This window comes from Coffea eugenioides, chromosome 8 (genome assembly GCF_003713205.1).
Source record: "Coffea eugenioides isolate CCC68of chromosome 8, Ceug_1.0, whole genome shotgun sequence".
NCBI lineage: Eukaryota > Viridiplantae > Streptophyta > Magnoliopsida > Gentianales > Rubiaceae > Coffea > Coffea eugenioides.
This window is the reverse complement of record NC_040042.1, coordinates 45668337-45690277: the sequence shown is the minus strand read 5'-3', so window position 1 is coordinate 45690277 and position 21941 is coordinate 45668337. Positions and strand designations below refer to the sequence as shown.

The following is a 21941-nucleotide window of genomic DNA, read 5'->3' as shown; positions in this document are numbered from 1 at the left end:
TCAGTCAACGAGAGCGAAAGAAATGCCTTTTAAACAGTAAAACTTTCTCGCATGGTACATTAGTGACTGAATGCTTCTTGTTGACAAATCAATTTACCCAGCACAATGGACAGAACTTCATGCCACATTTTACGAAATCTTAAAATCATATGTGATCTCTTCCCTGTTACAAAGCTTGATATATCTACGTATAAGACGTTCTTGTTATTAGTTCTTTTCACTAGGTAGTCACAAAATTGTCGTCATGAATACACAAGAGGGGCATATATGCCTCTCTCTGCATGTCTGCTTCTGTCACCTTCTCAAATAGGGATATCAAAGCAAATAACCACCACCAAGGGTACATGATGGTTGCAGAAGACATTCAGAAGGTTTAGTCGTCTGCTTAGCCAAAGCGCTTCTTGAACAAATGATGTCTCTTGGATGGATCCTTTGGCTTGCTCTTCATACCATGCCCAGGTCTTCTCTGTCCAGTACTGTAGCAGAAAGAGTGAAGAGATCGTCAAGGGTTTTCATTTGCAACACATAGCAGGCTACCATGGAGACGAATAAGATCAGAAAGTTCAAGACGCGAGAGAGGAATTCAACAAATTGAGAAACTGAGGAATTCAACAAATTGAGAAACTGACACCCGTTGCTTGATCATATGACTCGTTCCAAATGTATCAAAAGCGGACAAATATGAGTACCTATACTTACTAGCAACTGGAAATATGTTTGACCACATTATATCTCGGGTCAATTGCATTGTTGTTAGCTCATAGAGCAACTTAATGTCATGAAACTAAGCTAATATGGTTCTATAATATCATCGAGTCCCAGATTTCACATTTATTTGTGTTGCAATGAATACTTGTTCACTCCGTCTCAAAACCTAAATTGCATTTTAGAAGAATATTATCTTGTCAAACTAGAATCTCTTTATTCTTCTCCCCAGGACTTTGCCAAGTAAGTGCATCATGTATTAGATAATATTCATGAAACTTATGCCGTACAACAAGCAAAAGTTATGCATTGAAAGTGACCATACTTGTACTCCATATAAACCATCCCACTTGCTCCTGACATGGCACTCATAGATCCAGCAGATCGACGGGCTTTTTGGAGGGCCATGCCATCTGCATCTTCTTCTAGTTGTTCCAAACCAACAGCATCATCACCCGCACTCAAAACCTTTTTGAGACAGAAAGAACATCAATGCCTACAATGTTGTTTGCGAGGAAACAATGTCTCATAGAGAGAGTAAGGAGAAAAACCTTTCCAAGAAGTGCAAGTTGCTCATCAAGACGATGATAGCTCAACTCAGGCCCTGAATCAGGAGGGGGCAAGCTGGTGATGACCTGCAAAGAAACTAATTACTCATGAACAAAGCAGAAGTCGCAATTCAAAAGTAATTGTACTTCAAGCAGATTAGAATAAAAAAAAAAAACTTACAAAATCACAGAGTCATGTAATGAAGATATTCAAATCCACAAATATAGAGATGCCAGAAACATAAAAGTTACATCGGTAAGCCAGAAAGCTTTACCTTAAAACTGTAACCTTGATCAATCAAGAACTGTTGCCTCTTTGTTGAGTAATACATCTCCTGAATTAAGATAAGGCAAACAAAAATCACAAAAAAATCCCATAGACTGAGGAATGCAACGGCAAGTGAACAACCAGTAACCCCCATATATGCTTACAACCAGTAAGGTTCAGCAGAGTGTTAGGACGTGTTGATTAGCAGAAGATTTAACTCACTTGTGTATCTGTAGAAACAAGAGAGTAGAAAAATGCATTATACTCCTCTTTACCCCCTGCCATCCTATCTTGAAGCCGCCCCTGTCAAACCAAAAGCAAACTTAGCAAAATCATTACCCATTAGTTAATAGGTTCAAACTGGCTAACAATGGAGCAGAAGATGTGTAAATGGACATATGTCACCAAGTAGTTAATCAGGTCTGTGCACTCACATAGCAGATTCCAATTTCCAAAGCTCATGCTCAACAAACTCACAATAGTGATAAAATGACTTTAATTATGTACGGTGCTTCAAAAATAATTCTTTTTTATTTTGTCATAGAAGAAATTCCTTCACAATACATAAAGCGGGAAGAAGGTTAAGGTATCTTAAGGGATGCCATCAGCTTATATTTAACTGTAAATAAAATCTGAAATCCTGACTAACATCTAAGGAGCAGGAAGAAAATTGGCGTATCTTAAGGGATGCCACAAGTTTACATATAACTGTTAATAAAATTAAACATACGGAAGGGATGCAAATGGTAAAGTGACAAAAGCCACAAGCATAATAGAACTAGAATAGAATCCATATCTTTCAACTACAGACAGCACCTTGGCCCTGAGAATACGTCCAAGTCGTTGAGCTTCTTGACGTCTCGAACCAGCATGTGATGAGATTTGAATTATCACATTCGCCTCTGGTATATCAATTGAGTTATCACCTACCTGTCAATAGAGGTATGATCTCCATTGATTAGTATCAAAATTCAGAGTCACATACAATTGATTCAATTAACTCTTTAATATTTTTTATTTTTGACAATTCAACTAACTTTTGAACCTATGTTCACTTCAAAATGTGGTATCCAACATGTAAATTTTCCCTATAGTAAAGTTTACATCTGCTCAAGGATAATCACAGACAAATACAGAAAATAATCTCCATGACTACACAAACTGCAATGATGAATTTCATTATTTGGTAGCATACCTTAGAAAGGAAGATAGTGTTCACATCGCGACTAGTTTTGAATGCCTCAAGAATCTTCGTCCTTTCAACGTGGCTGCATTCAACATATATTCACTGTCACTAAAAGTTGAAGCAAAATAAAAGCATGTAATCAGCAAAACAACGCAAACCTGGTAGCACCATAGATCATAGGTTTCCTAAGCTTCATTGCATACTCCGTAAGAGCAAAAAGATTGTCGGCAAAAACAATTATCTTATCGCCACGCTGCTGCTCGTGGAACCGGATCAGAAACTCACAAGCCCGAAACTTATTTGGGTTCATGACATAAAGTGCCTAGAAAAAATTGGAAATGAATATTTCAGGCAAACAAATAAAGCAACATATAATATTACCAAGTCAATAGCCAAAAACAAAACATCCACATCTAGAAAACAACACATACAAGTTCACTAATACAGAACAAAATCTACTTCCAGAATAAATCAGAAACTACTAAATACTGAAGTATGTAGTATGAGTTTGTGACTTTGTTCCTCTTTAATAAGGTACAAAAACAATATGGATCTAAAGTTTCAAAAGAAAGAAATAATAGAAACTGAACTGACAGAATTCAACACCTTCCAAAAGTTTGCATCATGTTAAGGTACCATAGTCACTCAAGCTCAATAACTTAAATAGAAAACCTTATTGATTATCCACATGTAGCAGAGATCAAACCTCTTAAAGTAAATTTATATGGAAGAGTGAAGAAAAGAACCACCATACATCAAAAATTTATATATCTGGCCAGTAAAATGCTTTCCTTTTCACACAAGAAAGATTTTATTATTCCCTGGCTGATTATCACTCATGACAACCAGCAAATTGTTGACAATATGATTCATCTTTTTTCAAGAATGTTGGTTGAGTAAGTTCCATATCTCCTTTTCTCCTTAATGACACACTTGAAATAAATATAGTTTCACACCATTTATCTGAAGTTATGTTAGCCAACTTCTTGAGTAGAAAAAGAAAAGCATATCTTGCACACAAAAAACCTGCTTCTTCTTGGAGTTTTCTTTCTTCAAATATTCCGCAAAAAACTCCTTTGTCATCGGACACCAGACCTCAGCACATTGTACATTTGCAATGAATCCGCCTTTCACTAAATCCAACCAATTTGCCTCGTATAACTTGGGGCCAATAAGGAAGTTCAAATCTGTGATCCTTTCGTCCTCTCTCACAAGTGTAGCTACAATTCAACAATAGATGACTAGCATCACTTCCCACTTCATGTGTTGATTCAGACATGACAAAGGCAGAATAACTCATTAGCTAAATTCTTACCAGTCAGTCCCAATTTGCAGTGAGACTTAGTGAGGCTGATGACCTTCCGAAACATGTGAGCAGGTACCACGTGCACCTGAAAGAGCATCAAATTAGAGAAAGGAAACAACATATAACAAAGGCATAACAAATTCATAATCAAGCCATCTGCAAATGAAAGTGTGAAAATGTCAAGCATCTTTAGTTATATATTTACCTCATCCATTAGAAGCAATCCCCATTCTCTATTTCTTATTTCTTCAATGATCTTTTCAGATTCTTCAGAACGCTTCCCACCAAAAGCAACCATGTTATATGTAGTCACAACCACCCCAGCATTACCACGGAATCTTTCTTTGCTATCAGATGTGAAACGACAGATTTGCTCATCTCGAATTGTAGACCACAACTTGAATTGAAAAGCCCATTGATCCACAGAAACAGCATTTGTTGCCAAGCAAAGACAGCTTTTTTTAATTCTAGAGGCAGCAGAAACACCCACCAATGATTTCCCAGCACCACAGGGTAGCACAATAATACCAGATCTTGCCCTGCCTGAGATAAAAAATTACAACTCAAGTTACGTCATCGGCTAATGCTTTCCAGTCCCTGCCCATTTTCCTCAAAAGCATGAGTCAATATAGACAACTCAAACTAGATGCAAAATATCCTCTCTATGTCTCATTAAATCTTGCCCTACCTGAGATGAAAAGAATACAACTCAAGTTGCATCATAGGCTATTTCTTTCCAGGAAACAAATCTGAACATCAGTCCCTGCCCATTTTTCTCATAAGAATGAATTGAATTACAGACAACTCAAACTAGGTTCACTATATTCCTTCTCATGCTTCATTACAGATAATAAACACTCAGTTCACAAGGGTAATCATGGCTCATAGAAAACTGCAGAATAGAGTAGTCCCAACTCCATAATCATCCCTAGAGTTGTGTTTTTTCGCCACATAGGAAAAACAGACTGCAAACAAACTCAGAAGTGAGAAAACTGCTAAGTGATTCAACCACAAGGCAGAAGTGAGAAGAATGCTACAATCTCACTAAAGGTACTAACCAGCTTAGACCTAGCAATAGGAGATTTAAATTCCCAATGTACACAAGACCACAACAGAACCAAAGCCCTATTACCAATAGTAGCCCCTAAAATAGCAATATAAGCACAGCATCTCAAAGAGAGTTAAAACTTAATATTTCAAATGCTTAAACTTTGAAATAATACTTCATATACTCATTTGGAGTTTAAGCTCTTCTCAAGTTATACTGGAAGTCAGATTTTTCATTTCCAGTGTAAATTGATGTTTTAAAAAACATCCATCATTGCTAAAGTTTCATACACAATGTTGTTAAGCAGTAAATTAATGAACGAACACATCTAAAAGGACTCAAAATCTAGATATAATCAAAGTAATAAAGCACCAGCACCCTTACCATTCCCAAACATTTTACTAAGACTTTTTTCTTGGTAAGGTCTTGGCTGAGCTTGAGGCTTCAACTCCATGTCAAGATCAGGATTGACCTGTAGTGTAGAATGGCCATTAAGAAGAATAGCATACAAAACAAATATGTGAGTAACTTAACTGTATCAAGAAGTGATGAAACTCACAGTATCATTCCTGAAATCGTACTCCTCCAACATGGGATAATTTAAAGCATTTGGCAGGCACCGCTGCTTTACATTTTCAACCTGTGATCATTAAAACTTGTGCACATGATTTTGTAGTTAATAGGCATACGAATTTCAACTTCAGTATTCACTCATAAGCACATTTAAGTGTACTGCCTGGGAAAACCTACCATACAAAAAATAGAAAAAGAATACCCCTACGACACGTGCGCAAAATAAATACAGAACCAAGCCAACTACTCCTGTCAAAAACATGTAGAGTGACGCTTAATAATGTTTCAATATTCCACCAACATCGTACACTCAACTAAACCATTTAAAGGAGCCAGGCCCAGTGATGGAACCAAAAATTATCACTGGGGATTCCAAAAGAGACGAAAAGCCAATGCAAGTGGAACATCATCTAAAGTTAGAAACAAAGAATATTCTACTTACCAACTACAGGTTAAGTAAGAGGTACTGGATTCAAACAAAGGCAAAGCTTTACATGTTACAAATGGAAACCACACATAGTGAAGAAAATTGGCATAGAGTTCATCTGAAGTACTGAAGCTCCAAGTCCCCTCCCCATCCCAAAAAATAGAACAAAGATAACTAGAAAAGAAAGTGAACATGTTTGTAATCTCAGGATGAAGCTCTGAAATCAAGTTACCTGAGCAGGGTCAATTTCAAATGAGTGCGTCTCTTTTTCCTCAGCTGCAGCTGCCAACTCTGCTTCATTTAGCAACTCATCATGTCTCCCTTCAATTTCACCCATGGATTTGCTCACAGTAAATCCATCACTTCCATGCAATCCCTATAGTAGCAAGTAATTATGTAATAAGAATTAAATCCTGACATTGAAAATGAACAAATAAACATAGTTTTACATAGGCAACCTATTGTACTTGATGGTGTCCAATTGAATTACTACTGAAAAGAATATTCACGCTAACCACAGACCTCGGTTGAGATTCTAGCTTGAACTATAACTTCATCCTTAAGCAATCTTTTCAACACCTGCACATCACAACATCATAAGACCTCGCAATCCGAATTTCTGCATTCAACAAAAACACCAAATGGACTTTTTGGAGATTAAACCAACTTGCCTCTGGAAATGGGGACTCAACAAAATACCGGTTCTTCTTGAGGACAAGTTTTACTTTGCCATAGTTAGCAGTTGAATCATGAATGAATTTTATCATCTCCTTTGGCAGCTTGGTCTTCGACAATTTACTCAAGACGGATACGATAGTTTCAGTTTCAAGTCCCACTGACACAGCCGCATACAATGAATGCGGCGTCAAGTTATACTCATGCATCGATTCTGGCCTATAACCCAAAATACACGTGTACACAAACATATCAAAACTCTATCACAACACAAGTAAAATCATCTAAAATTGAAACACCCATAAATCCACATATTTACGAAATGACTACGATGATTACGCGAATGCTTTCCCTTTCATATACAGCAACAAATTAAACCAGTCAAGTATATAGGTATATCTATTATAATAGCGATTATCCTGTACAAAATGGAGCAGGGTACCTGCAGACCGGTTCGGCGATGGCAATGAGGAAATCATAGGCTTGTTTGTAAAGTGGGGAGAAAGTTTCAAGGAAAATCCGACCATCAGCACAAGCCCATAATGGCCGATTGGCATGATCAGGTTTAAGTTCCAATTCTGTAAAATCCCACTTTTTTCCTTCACCTTAATAACATCAAAACCACAAGACAATTAACAAATTGTTCAAAATAAAAAATCATTCTTGCATAAAACGAATGAGCCAATCTCAAAACGCGGCAGGATTCAAAGTGTAAGCTAGTACCATCTCGATAATCATCATCGATATCTTCTGCATAAGAAGGATCATAATCTTCAACAGCTGTGCTTCTATGCTCCTACATACAGAAAACAGCTAACTTAATCGAAAAAAAAAAAGCAAGGAATTTACGAGTCATAAAAAATGAAGAACAAACAAGTGGTGGAAATAAAGGACCTTGTTGGAGAACTTGATCTTTTTGCTGGGTCGAACTTTATCACCTGAAATTGCAAAGATTTTTTTCATTAATTTGTTGATCGAATTACTCGTACCGTTGATATAGAACAATAATTTCAATTCAATTCAATTCAATAAGCAGCTTTAATTTTTTTTATCTGCGACAAAATTCAGCATTTTTTGGGCAGTAAAGAGTACCGTTTCCCATTGTTTTAGATTTATGGATCCTGTAAAACTTCAAGTAGAGTTGTTTCTAGCTCGCAGCTATTCGGTGGGGGAAGGCAGGATATATATAAGGTGATTATATGAAGGCCTCGTGACGTGACCGACTCAGTGACGACATGGTTTTTTCCTTTAATTTATTTTATAGTATTTCTAGTACTTTAATTAATCAATATTTTTCACTAGAATTGCTAAAATATGATGCATTTTGGATGCAAAAGATCAAGTTCTTAGTTTGCAGATACATATTTTAGGCTAACAATGAACTAATTCTTTATTTATGATGTGCTATTAACCTTTTGTCGTGCATGACCTTTGTCAAGATTTAATTGGACTGTTCAATTATCACGTTTTAATTATTTTATATCTAAAAAAATAAAAATAAAAAGACTACATATTGTGTTAAAAGCAAAAAATTCTTTTCCTAAAATTAGGCTACTAAATTTGGTATATGTTTGTTTTTCATTTTTTGACAAGATTTTTGTTGCTTACTAATTAGTCAATGTTTTTCACTAGAATTGCTAATATGTTTTTATTGATCTTGTCATGCTCGATATGTCAAATATGTTTTTTCTTTTTTTTATAGTATATATTCGTTTTTTTGTTTGTCCTTGGTTTCATTATTCTTCAGTCAAGTTCAATATTATTAAAAATAAATTATCTTATCGAGAATTAGCAGGAGAAAGCATGTGACAAAACCAAAAGGTAAATAACATTTGACTAGATATGAAAATTCTCCATCAACCTTTGATTGCACAAATAGAAATGCTGTGTTGAAAATGCCTTCTCATGTTTCACCATTTAGTGCATTGAAGTTTTATTAACATTTCTTTACTATTTTCTATATTAACCTACGAATTGTGAAATAAGTGCAGGGCTTAGTTTTTTATTTCCAAAAAGTTATTTTGTTGTAGCCTCAATTAATTTTAAACATCTGATATTATATTTTTCTTAGATAAAAAAATGCTGAAAATCAGAAACAGGTTTGAAGTTGCTTTTGGATTCTGATTTTAGACTTTTTTTTTTTTGGTACAAACAAAAACAGTCTTATAATTCCAGTAAAAAAAAAAAAAAGTACCTATAAGTCAGATAACCTATTCTGCTCTACGTCTCTCACCTGCCTATTTCGTTTAATTGGATTACTTGTAATTTAGTCAATAGTCATGTTTTATTTCTATAAGTGAAGAAATTAATTATTTGAAAAATTATTTAATTAGCACAAAATTTTGATTTCCAGCATAGCATTTCAAGAATCAATTAGACCATTTAGTCATTAATTTGTCAAATCAGCTTTTTCAACTTTTTGGGAGAACACCTATACATTTCAGTAGAATAGCTTTTTGTAACAACAAATGAAAACATGTAAGTTAATTTTAAAAATCTGATTTTCAAGAATCTAATTTATACAAAATCAGCTTTTACAGAACAAGCCGGTGCTCAGCCTCAAAACATAGGTGGAAAAGCACCAAGCCGTGCTCGAAACGTGGCTTTATTCACCCTCTGCCCGATCCAATCCGGGTGAACCGTTGCTTGACAGTTGACACCCGGCTTGGTGCATTAGCTCGTAACCGGTTCTGCCCCAAGACTACATCGTTTTTCCCTGTAGTCGTCAAAACTGAAAAAGCATTTCAAGGTTTCTCCTCCTCGTCCCCTCCTCTCAACGGTGGCTTCTCGCAATTTTCCTCCTCCCCAGATCACTCTGAGGAAGCCGTCGCCGTAATCCGTTGCCATTCCGATCGCCGGAATCCAGGTTTAAGCAAATTAATCGAAAATGAGCGGACACGACTCGAAGTATTTTTCCACCACAAAGAAGGGTGAAATCCCTGAACTCAAAGAAGAACTCAATTCCCAGTACAAGGTGTTTTTTTCCCTATATTTATCGTGTATATATTTTAACTTCGTTTCCTTCGTTTTATTTATTTATATTGAGCTAATTGTGAGCATTTACAAGCTGTGATTTTGATCTGCTTGAATTAGGCAGTTTGTGTAGCGGTTTCTCCACCTATTGATTAGACTCGTCATCAGATCTAATGCATTTTTCGTTTAGTTTATTTGTAAAGCTGTTCTACGGTGTCATTTTATCAGTCGATCTGCGTTGCAACTCTAATTCCGTCTTGATTTGCAGCAACCAAGCTTCAATTTCAGTTCAGTGAATCGTGTTTCTTCTGCTAATGCAAATGAAAGAAATTAGATTCGACAGAATATTCCAGTTATGTAGCAATTTTTTACTGGTGAAGAATTGTCAGATTTTGAGATTTAAGAATTCATTATAGTAGTTGATTTGATAATTTAAGCAGCTCGATCCTAATTGATGAACGTTTGCACTTCAACTTTGGGTATGTGGATTTGCATAATTTGAGTGGCTGGATCCTCAGTGTTAATGTTTACCCCAGAATTGGCATGTCAATTGTGAAATGATTGTTTGTTTACTGGATCAAGTAAGCTTTATATGAAGTAGTTTGACAAGCTAGTTCAATTACATTTAAACATTTAAATGTGCTATTGGTAATACTCAAGCCTCTAGTGCATTATACTGAAGAAGCAGTTGCCTGTTTGATGGAAATATAGGACTACATTGCGTCACTACAATAATTTTCTGTAGACATTAATCGACATTTTGGCTTGTTATATTCTTTCAGACTGGGGATTTTGGATTCTAGTGTAACTAATGGGTTATTAGTAATAGATAATCCACATTGTACTGTGTTTATTTGTCTGAGCATTTTTGCCCTTTATTTTTTAGAAATCTGATCATTTATTGTGTCAACTCTCACACTCAGGATAAGAGAAAAGATGCAGTTAAAAAAGTCATCGCTGCTATGACTGTTGGGAAAGATGTATCATCGCTCTTCACTGATGTTGTGAACTGCATGCAAACTGAGAATTTGGAGCTCAAGAAGCTTGTTTACTTATATCTCATAAATTATGCTAAAAGCCAGCCAGATCTTGCTATTCTTGCTGTAAATACATTTGTAAAGGACTCACAAGACCCAAATCCTTTGATTCGTGCACTGGCTGTGCGTACTATGGGTTGCATTCGTGTTGATAAAATCACAGAATATCTTTGTGACCCACTCCAACGCTGTCTCAAGGTTATTTCACCAACTTTTTCTGCATCTTCCTGTGTGTTTTATTTGTTCTTGTTATATTGGATTTACTTTTAGTGTAACACAACAGTGGGACCATAGCATTATCCTAACTAAAACCACTACTTTTTGCTATATTCTTTTCTCAGGATGATGATCCATATGTTCGCAAGACAGCTGCTATTTGTGTTGCTAAACTTTATGACATCAATGCTGAGCTGGTCGAGGATAGGGGTTTTCTGGAAGCTCTTAAGGATTTGATATCTGACAACAATCCAATGGTTGTAGCAAATGCTGTTGCAGCTCTTGCAGAGATTCAAGAACATAGCAGTAAACCAATTTTTGAGATCACCAGTCACACATTGTCAAAGCTTCTGACTGCTCTTAATGAATGCACTGAGTGAGTTTGTAAAGCTAATGATTTTCATGTAGTAAAAGTCCTTTGTACTTTTAATTTACCTGCCATTTTGTAAGACTGTAGTCACATGTTGTTCGGCTTATATGGTGCTTCTTTGGAACATCTAATCAACCCAAAAGGAAACTGAATGTGACATTATTTGCACTTTTGGCACATGCACTTAAACACACTGTCACACAAAAGATGTTTATTATAGATGTGCAAATCCCATGCTACATGGATGGCATTGGTGGAATCTTGTCTTCCATGCAAGCGTGAGAGCAGTCTAAATAGATCACTCCTTCCAGCCTCCTAAACTTTCACTTAGCTTAAAATATATTCAAAATTACTTAAACTTCTATCCTGATATCAGAAAAGGAGTTGGAATCACTTCCCGATGGCTTTCACTTGGCTTAAAATATAGTCAAAATTACTTTAACTTATATCCTGATATCGGAAAAGGAGTTGGAATCACTTCCCTATGGTTATCTGATCATCAAACTCCCCAAAAGCCATACCAGAATTCTGCTTTTCACCTCCTAAACTTGTTTTAGCTGAATTTTTCTCAGGTTATTGAATTCCCAAACTTCTTGCATGTCCAAGAGGTGTCCTTTATGTTTCAAAAAAAAAAACTGGAGATAAGAATTTTAACATGCTTCTGTGGATGTAGTTTATGGATCTACTAAAGCCAGTCAGGATAATTCGGTTCATGATCTTTCACTTTGGAGATTAGTTTGATAATTCCATTCCTGTACAGTGCCAATCACTATTTCCGATTGGACTGAACCATGTATTTGGGCATACTGAAAGTTTTAAAGATTTTTGGTACACTGGAGCACTAGTTGGTCTAATGGGTGCACCTTGTGCAAAGTTGCATCTAGCTCCAACAGTTGTCCTGTCATATATTCTGTAACTACTGATGTCTATTGCATTTTCTTTTGCTACAATGTTGGAAGACAGTTCTTCCTCAATAAATGTGGTAATGACATATGAGTGCAGGTGGGGTCAAGTTTTTATATTGGATGCTCTTTCCAAGTATAGAGCGGCTGATGCTCGTGAAGCTGAAAATATAGTTGAGCGAGTTACTCCAAGATTGCAGCATGCGAATTGTGCGGTTGTTCTTTCAGCAGTCAAGGTAGACGTGCTTTCCCTTTCCATCACCTTGAATAGAGTATTTCAGGAGTACTACAACACTACAGTTTTTCCCTTTTTCCGTTAATATGCAGATTGCTCTACATTTTTGCATTAATTTTGTGGCCTCGGATGAACTGTTATTGAGTGCTCTTATCTTTCTCATCTGGATTAGTTATTTGACTTTTTGATAATGATGTTACAGATGATCCTTCAGCAAATGGAACTGATAACCAGCACTGACGTAGTTCGAAATCTCTGCAAGAAAATGGCTCCTCCCCTTGTTACTTTGCTTTCCGCAGAACCTGAGATTCAGTATGTTGCATTAAGGAACATAAACTTGATTGTACAGAAACGGCCAACAATCCTTGCCCATGAAATAAAGGTTTGGACATGGAATTTTCTCTGTTATCGGACCTTCCTCTGCTACTGGTTTGCACCTAGAAATTGATGATCAGAATCAAGGTGAACTGCTAATAGAATGCTTTTTTTTTTGTAGGTGTTTTTCTGCAAGTATAATGATCCAATTTATGTGAAGATGGAAAAACTGGAAATCATGATAAAGCTTGCTTCAGACCGGAATATAGACCAGGTAGGTAGAAGAGTTGGAGTTGTCAAAGCTTTTCTCTTGCTTTTTTAGGTGATTAATGTTTTTATGTACACTTATATAGGTCCTGTTGGAGTTCAAAGAATATGCTACAGAAGTGGATGTGGATTTTGTCAGAAAAGCTGTCCGTGCTATTGGACGCTGTGCCATCAAGCTTGAGAGAGCTGCTGAGCGATGCATTAGTGTCTTGCTTGAGTTGATCAAGATTAAAGTGAACTATGTTGTTCAAGAAGCTATAATAGTCATCAAAGATATCTTTAGGAGATATCCTAACACGTGAGCACATTTAAGTTTCTATTTTGGGTTTTTTTTTCTGTGTCCTTATAACTGGTATTTACCTAGTTTTTTTTTTTTTCATTTTAGCTATGAATCCATCATTGCTACACTTTGTGAGAGCTTGGACACTTTGGACGAGCCAGAGGCAAAGGTACTACATTGTAATTGGAAAATCTGTTTGCTGTTATGAATTATCATGCATGAATATCATTGAAGAAGTCTTGCTTGTAGTAGTATCTAATTCTTTTATTTCTTTGTTGGAAGGCATCAATGATATGGATAATTGGTGAATATGCTGAACGAATTGACAACGCTGATGAGCTTCTTGAAAGCTTTTTAGAGAGTTTCCCTGAGGAACCTGCACAAGTCCAATTGCAGTTGCTCACAGCAACGGTCAAACTTTTCCTTAAAAAACCAACTGAAGGCCCACAACAGATGATTCAGGTATTTTGTCCCTTCTCGTTGCTTGGCAGGGATATTCATATGTGGATATTGGAATAGCTGCTCTAATCTTTTGGATTATGAGTTTATCAACTTTATGCCAATGCCCTAAAAGGTAGATATACTTAGGCATGACTATTCCATGGTGAATTTGACCTCCATGGATTTGCCCCCCAACGCCAAAAAAAACAAAAAACAAAAAAAAGGCAGGGTTTTTTCTGTGAAAGTTGTCCTGTTTCATTTGCTTTTGTATCCTCTTCCATGATCTGGAAATAAGGAGAATTTAATGAATACACTCTCAGGTTATGATATAATGTTTGATGCAACTTAATGTGGTTTCTGTCTGCATTTGATAATTATCAGTAGTGTTTGGAAAACAGTCTGTAATTTTACAAGGAGAATGTGAAAAAGACTCTCCTCTTCTTCTTCTTCTTCTTCTTCTTCTTTTTTGCTTTTAATCATTGGAAGATTTCTTTTTTGCTTCATTTGCAAGGGTGCAGTTCTTAATTAGAAGCATGGTTTCATTTCACTTCTCAAGTCCTGCCCTCTATATACTGTTTTTCATATGCATCTTCTCTATGTCTTTTACACGTAGGTTGTGTTGAATAATGCAACAGTGGAGACTGACAATCCTGATTTGCGAGATCGTGCCTACATATATTGGCGTCTTCTCTCAACTGATCCAGAGGTGTGCAACTTTGCCTCACTTTATTTGTCCACCCTTGTATCCATCAAATCTTTAATGAGAGAAAAATATGTTAAATCAACTGATCTATGCTGCTGGAAATTGCATTTTACTATGTTGCGGTAGTAGAAAGTTATTTCAGAACACGTGTAGCATATAGTGCAAAACTCACTTAACAATGTAAGGACCTACTCTTTATGTCTCTCAGGCAGCGAAGGACGTCGTGCTAGCTGAAAAGCCTGTGATTAGTGATGACTCAAATCAACTTGACCCATCTCTACTTGATGAGCTTCTAGCAAACATAGCTACTTTATCCTCTGTCTATCACAAGCCGGCTGAAGCATTTGTAACTCGTGTTAAGACCTCTCAGAGAACTGAGGAAGATGACTTTGCTGATGGAAGTGAAACAGGAAATTCTGAATCACCTGCCTATGCACCTGACAGCAGTACTTCACCACCAGCTTCTTCAAGTTCTGCGCAGTATGTAGGAAGGGAGGCAGTGGCTGCTCCAGCTGCATCTGCAGCTCCTGCACTTGTGCCTGATTTGCTTGACTTGGGCTTGGATAATAGCAGTGCTATTGTGTCTGTTGATCAGCCTGCAACTCCTGCTGGGTACGTACCCTGCCCTCATGTGATATTGCGATTAAGTGTAAGATTGTGTTAGATGAAGCAGACATAGGGCCTATATAAATGTTAAACTGGATATTTCAGAAGAGTTACTTTTGTGTTATTTTATTTTAAACTCTTGTAGACTGGTTATGGCAAGAACTCTAACAAGCAATCTTTAAATGCAGCCCTCCTTTGCCTGTTCTATTACCAGCTGCTACTGGTCAGGGTTTACAAATCAGCGCGCAGCTTGTACGAAGAGATGGACAAGTATTTTACAGCATGTTGTTTGAGAACGACTCCCAGATTCCACTTGATGGTTTCATGATCCAATTTAACAAGAATACATTTGGCCTTGCTGCTGGTGGACCACTGCAGGTTGTTACTCAAAGTCTTATTTCATTTCTGGACGTTCTTAGATAGATCCATCTTACATATCTTTCAAATTGGAATAGTGAACTAGTTCTCACTTTACCTTTATGTACCACTTTTCTCTGTATTATTAACATCTTCTTGTCTATTAGGTTCCCCAATTGCAGCCTGGGACTTCTGCAAGTACCCTTTTGCCTATGGTTCTGCACCAGAATATATCCCCTGGTCCTCCGAGTACACTTCTGCAAGTTGCTGTGAAAAATAATCAACAGCCTGTATGGTACTTCAGTGATGCAATATCATTCCTGGTATTTTTTGCCGAGGATGGGAAAATGGAACGCAGCACTTTTCTTGAGGTAAACGGAGAAGGTTTCTTAGATCATGTCTGTCATTGGGGTTTGACTGTTTGGTAACTGAAGCATTAGCCCCTACCATGCTTCTGTGAACAATTCCAGCCATTAGTATTACCTGCAATTATTTGTATGCTATTGCATGTGTTCTTTGTTGGGATTACTTGCAGTTTGGTGAAAGCTCAAAAGATGTCCTTTGAGTTTCTGAAAATCAACTTTAGGTTGCAAACAGATATTCAATGTAAACTAAGAGCTGCAGATTGAAATTTGCATTTCATAGCATGTTTGTTAACATTATCCTCGTATACATTTCCTTGTACTGTGAAGCATGTATTTCGTCTATATTTTCCACATGGTCATTTGTTTATCCAGTGTGAGGTACAATGCTATAGGTGTACTCATGATTGTTTGGTTAGAAAGAGAAATATCTTGAAACTGATTGTTGTGTTGATCCATGTTGCAGACATGGAAGTCATTACCTGATTCAAATGAGGTATCAAAGGACTTTCCAGGGATTGTGATGAATAGTGTGGAAGTAACCCTGGATCGGTTGGCTGCTTCTAATATGTTTTTCATTGCCAAGCGCAAGCACGCAAACCAGGAAGTGCTATATCTTTCTGCAAAAATTCCGAGAGGAGTTCCTTTCTTAATTGAAATCACAGCTGTTATTGGAATACCTGGTCTGAAGTGTGCAATCAAAACGCCTAGTCCTGAATTGGCTCCACTTTTCTTTGAAGCCCTCGAGAACCTTCTCAAGAGCTAATATGTATTCTTCCTGATGATTTTCCTCTCGTCTACTGATTCAGTTTTGGTTTTACTATTCGATGAGCGTGTCTTCCTTTCTCTTTTCTCCTGTGTAAAATCTGTAGGCTACTGAGATTCCCGCTTGGTTGTTTTACTTCAACCTCTACTTCTTAGCTTTCTAGAGTCCATTAGTTCGACCACATCTGGCTGAATTCTAGTCTTCTTATTGCACAGAATTTTGATGAAATGTAAAATTATTCCCATGTATCCACAAAAGGAAATTTGCTGATTTTTATTCTTTCTAGATGTCTATCCAAATTTTAAATTTCCAAAGGTGCAGCCAGGGCATGTAGCGGTTGACGAGGTAATTCGACGGGTGTTTCTATTTGTCGTGATGATTTTATTTTATATTATTATTGTTATCACAACCTGATTGGAGCTTGTGAATTTTACCACTTGAATAGAAATGTAACAATCATTTAGCTTTAGGAACGAAATAAGCTACTCTCTCTCTGGAAGAAAAAGGATGATCTGCTAGGAAATTATTATAATGACAGTTACGTTACTGCAAAAGATCAGACGACGAGCGGGATTTTTTTTTTTTTTTTACCCTTTTGGGTACGAAAGATGCAGTTCGGAGCGTAAATTTTAAGAATTTCACGAGCAGGTGAAAATGCTTCAGGATTCACTTCTATTCCCTCGCCTTACTTACGAGGGGCTAAAACAAAATGTGGTTTCCAAGCATTTTACCCAAGGCTTTAGCCATGAGGAGTAAATAGAATGAATACTTCACTTGGTAGATTCACTATTCATTCAGTTTGGGTTCTACTTCTTCTCTGCAAAGTATTAAAACATGTATGGAGAATCAACATTAAGTGCAGGACAGGAGCAACGAATGGAGACACAGCTTTAACTGCATACGGCGGCATTTAGTACATTGCCAATCAAGGGTTGATATCTATTTGCATCATATCCTATTATTGTCTAACCGCTACTTACAATGCGATGTATTCTTTCACACCAATCCCACCCTCAGAGAGGTTCGCGTTATCCGTTGTAATCAAACTTGGTAAAGTTTAATTAACGAATTTTTCAAAGTTTTAAAAAAAAATCTTTTTTTTTTAAATTAAACTTCTGCTGCATCTGAAAAGTTCCATATTAACAAAGTCTGATTATCTAACATAGGGCTGCAAACGAATCGAGCGGCTCGAGCCGAGTTCGAGCTCAAAATATTAAGCCGGCTCGCGAGCTCGAGTATACATATTTTTTTTTATTTTTTTTATTTTAAGTATATATTTTTTTATTTTTTTATTTTAAGTATATATATATATTTTATATATTTTTAATTTTAATAGTAAAATTACATATATATCCTTAATATTTTATTATTTATTAAGAAAAAATAATTATTTTATTTATTTTTTAAAAAATAAAATAATTATTTTTTATTTTTTTCGAGCTCCAGCTCGTGCTTGAAATTGTCAACTCGTCGAGTTCGAGTTCGAGTTCAATGAAATTATGTCGAGACTCGACTCGATTAGGTCAAAACTCGACTCGATTCGGCTCGTTTGCAGCCCTAATCTAGTATCATAAATGCACCCTAATTACTTTGCTTCTATTTTTGAATATTCTTTTTGCTTTCCTTATGACCATGGTTTAAAGACCCAGCCGAAACCAAAACGACTCGGCCGAGTCGTCACCAGAACGGGACTTCCCAATCTGATACCGAAACGAGATAATTCCAAAACAATGAATCGCCGAGAACTCAGTCGAGACGTCTCCGAGACGAATAGAAACGGTCAAAGTCATCCCGAGTCAATTTGAATTTTTATTATTTTTGCTAATTTTTTAATTATTTTTATTTATCATATTGTTTACAATTTTTAAAATATTAAATATTTCTAAAATTTGCGTCTCGCCAGTACCGTGATTGATATGCCGAGACCAATGTGGAATGGTCCGGCCATGACCGTGACTTTGAACCATGCTTATGACCCTGCTTCATTTTGCTTCTTTTTCTGAATCTTCTTCGCACACAAATGAAGAGTTGTGAACGTCGGGTCCCATGCATGTTTTCCTGCCTCTCCATCTCTATTTTGTATCTATCTATCAGGGTTTATCCATGAATCTCAAACCATACCTTTTGCTTTCTTGTTTGCTTGTTATATGCTGTTCGAGTGATGATGCGCAGACAAAGCAGGACTTGACTTCTATACAATTGATAGCTTCACTATCTCCGAAAAGCTTGGGCCTTATGAATGATTAGTTTTCTTCTCGTGCAGGTGGTTCCAGGAGACAATACGGATGCATTTTTTGTTTATAGCCCAATCATGTGAAGATTCCCGTGGAGTTGCATAATCTTCCTTTGGAGCCTCTTTTAAGTAATACTTCAGCTCACAATGAATCAGATTTTGCTTGGACTTATTTTGTTTTCGATGTTCAACAAGGTATTTCTGGACAAAACATTGCATCTTAATATCGGTGCCAATACAAATATAAACTATGAACTGTATGTGCGATTTGGTGGGCTACCCTACCATCAATGAGAGATTGGGACTTCTTTTACATAAACCAGACGAACAATAGTGGTGTTGGCTCATCCATGTTCGAATTGTACGGTGCAAGTGCAAGGACAGTAAACGCTTACCTACTATACCCCAGAGAAGGAATCTGGAGTTTTGGGCTGAGGCATCCAATGCTAAGTAATCCTCTTTCCAGAACTGTATTGTCTGTTTCAGTTGAAAGTTGCCCGAATCATTGCTCTGATCATGGGACATGTAAATCCAACAAGAAGACAGAGGGACCAAGCCCCTACGGGTAACGCACACTACATTTTTAGCAAAGAAATTCCATCACTTGCACTTCCTTGTGCAAACTGAGCACCAAACTTTGTCGATTTTCAGTCTTCAGTGGTCCGAGAAATAGGAATCTCTCCGTTCCTAGACTTCAATGATGAGGATGTGAATCAATCACCCACCTTGTTTTTTTCCCAACGGGATCTTTACTACTTCAACCACACCTATAGAATTATTTTGTTATCAATCTCAGCTGACCATTTCTCACTTCACTTTAGTCACATCCAGATGCTAAGTTTAAAAAGCCTTTTTGCTTCATAATTGTAAATTCTAAAATTATCGCTTAGAGAATTCTGGAATGTAGATGAACCGATATTTTTATCGTGAGTTTTGTTTTTAATTTATGCCTGGTTATATGGCTTTCAGATACTTCTACTACTTTTGCAAGTGTAATGGAAGATACGGAGGATTTGACTGCAGTACTGAACTCGTATCACAGTCAGGTTACATGTAGCTCGCACCTTAATATCATAAAAGAAATTGTTTTTTTAGCTGAAACTATCACCGGGAAATGCATCAGTTGGTTTTCGTATCAAGATGGGATTCCAAAGCTAGTTTCGTTGAGCTGATCCTGATCCCTTTGAAAATTTTCTCTAACATATCTGCTTCATTATATTTATTCAGCACAAAGATGGCATGTAATTTTTCTCGCGGCATCCAACGCAGCAGCACTATTCCCTGAAGTTTGGGCCCTCCGCCAGAAGGTATATGGTAGAAAAGGATCAACAGATGAATATTGAGTTACAGGGATTAACACAAAATAGCAGATTTAAGAAATTTAATTGGTTACTCGTGCATTTCACGGGAAGGTAACATACCCTATATGATTTGCTATCCTACTTTTGTGCAGGCACTTGCAGACTGGGCAGTCTTTACCTGCTGTGGGGTTGCTAGTGCTGTATATCATGCCTGCGATGTGGGTAGCTGGTGTGCTCTTCCATTTCAGGTCCTACAGGTAATCTGGATTGAACTATAGTACATCACAGTTGATAATTATCGATTTTTGGCGAATTAGAGTAGACGTTATACTAATATTCCACAGTACCATCTTAGCTTTTGGAGTTTCACAATCGAAGACACTGTTCTGAGAAACAAAAAACAATTGATATCTGCGCAAGTGTAACATATAGATAGCAGCAGTTGTGCCTTTGTTGTTTGCACTGATACTTTTATTTGTAAGATACTGATGAAGAACTGGCTGCTGCTTCTGTATGTAGTTCATGGACTCCTGGCTGTCTTTTATGGCTGTGGTAAGCACCTTCATTTATCTAACCTTCATCAATGAAGGTTTAAGAAGAACAACACACACCATCTCCTCAGTTGTTACAGCATTGATAGCCATAAATGGTCCAACCAAATATGTCCTATTAAATACCATCTACCCTATCAAGATCAGATTTCCAATATATACCTTCCTTCTCCAAGCAAAATTATTCCCTCTGAACTGTGCAGGTCAAGAAATATTCCTCTTGTACTGGCAATTGGAGCTTTGGGTCTACTGTTTGCATTATAATGAAACTTTTCAGTGCATTCAAGTCTAATTCACCGAGATCCAATTGGAATTTTCAGCATAGGTATGTCGGATTCCATTCATTGCACACCAAAAATCCTTGTGATTCCACAACTTGTTTCTGTTTCAGTTTCCTGCATCCTTTTTATTGAAAAACTTTTAAACTTGTCTAGATTGCTCAGGGTCAGGTCATGGTTGCCTGATCTTAAAAAGGCGCTCAATAAGCGTTTCAAATGGCGATTTGTGTTGGCCGGCCTCATTGCAATGTCGATAGCTGCATTGAGCTGGGATATGGAAAGCCTCGAGACATCCTGGATTTGGCACAGGTATGTTAATCAGTCTCTCATTACTGCTGTACTCCATCTAATTACACAAAACCAAACACTATTGTATTACTGACTAGTTGAGCATTGGTTTTGCAGTGCTTGGCATGTGAGCATATATACATCTGCCTTCTTCTTCCTTTGCTCAAGATCAACTGTTCTGGACGGTGGTGGCAGTGAAGCAGTGGAAGATGATGCAAGATCTCTAACAGTTCAGTAGACTAGCCGTCGAAGATCTTTTTGTGCACGCTACTAGTACTTGAGAAGGAAAAGTAATGAATCTAAAGTGTGACCGAATTTTCACTTACTAGCTGGGTAGAGTGGATATAAAATTATACTACCACAATTATTAGTGCTCCAAATTCTTGAATTTGATCAATCTTTGTACTATCTTGAATGTTAAAAAAAATGTAGGAATGGAAGTATTTTCTTCTTTTTTTCATCTTTTTATATTTTTTTTCAAACTTTCGGAGGATAGGGATGATAAGTATATACTTCAAGTCCGAAAGAAAAGTATCTCTGCAAAATATGCAATGTTTACAATTCAAATTTATCTTATTCTCTTTGGAATAGATTACACAAAAGATCAAAACATTAAGATTAGCATGTCAGAATCATAACTTCAATTGCATGTATTTTTAAATTCTACAATTGTGAAATTTTAGTAAATATTTGAAAACTCAAATTCGCTAGAAATTTAGCAAAA

At 36.8% G+C, this 21941-nt stretch overlaps 3 protein-coding genes across 3 annotated transcripts; 2 read left to right on the top strand and 1 right to left on the bottom strand.

Moving 5' to 3' along the window:
• Nucleotides 1-7877, bottom strand: LOC113781484 (general transcription and DNA repair factor IIH helicase subunit XPB1). Its single transcript, XM_027327430.1, has 20 exons — nt 7829-7877; nt 7631-7674; nt 7460-7532; nt 7179-7341; nt 6733-6955; nt 6584-6640; nt 6294-6437; nt 5621-5701; nt 5446-5533; nt 4219-4556; nt 4023-4098; nt 3734-3927; nt 2866-3029; nt 2717-2789; nt 2338-2451; nt 1744-1824; nt 1529-1588; nt 1257-1340; nt 1031-1173; nt 1-476 (listed from the first exon to the last, which is right to left on the bottom strand). The coding sequence occupies exons 1-20, from the start codon at nt 7836-7838 to the stop codon at nt 386-388; spliced, it is 2301 nt and encodes a 766-aa protein (XP_027183231.1). The 5' UTR covers nt 7839-7877; the 3' UTR covers nt 1-385.
• Nucleotides 7878-9458: 1581 nt separating this feature from the next.
• LOC113779306 (beta-adaptin-like protein C) lies at nt 9459-16872 on the top strand. The gene is made up of 14 exons (XM_027324857.1): nt 9459-9710; nt 10633-10944; nt 11088-11338; nt 12335-12470; nt 12672-12851; nt 12966-13058; nt 13138-13349; nt 13437-13500; nt 13614-13793; nt 14386-14478; nt 14684-15087; nt 15270-15459; nt 15606-15809; nt 16267-16872. The coding sequence occupies exons 1-14, from the start codon at nt 9624-9626 to the stop codon at nt 16564-16566; spliced, it is 2706 nt and encodes a 901-aa protein (XP_027180658.1). The 5' UTR covers nt 9459-9623; the 3' UTR covers nt 16567-16872.
• Nucleotides 16873-20570: 3698 nt separating this feature from the next.
• LOC113779109 lies at nt 20571-21497 on the top strand. Its single transcript, XM_027324557.1, has 4 exons — nt 20571-20652; nt 20855-20976; nt 21086-21238; nt 21335-21497. The coding sequence occupies exons 1-4, from the start codon at nt 20623-20625 to the stop codon at nt 21453-21455; spliced, it is 426 nt and encodes a 141-aa protein (XP_027180358.1). The 5' UTR covers nt 20571-20622; the 3' UTR covers nt 21456-21497.
• The last annotated feature ends 444 nt before the right edge of the window (nt 21498-21941 follow it).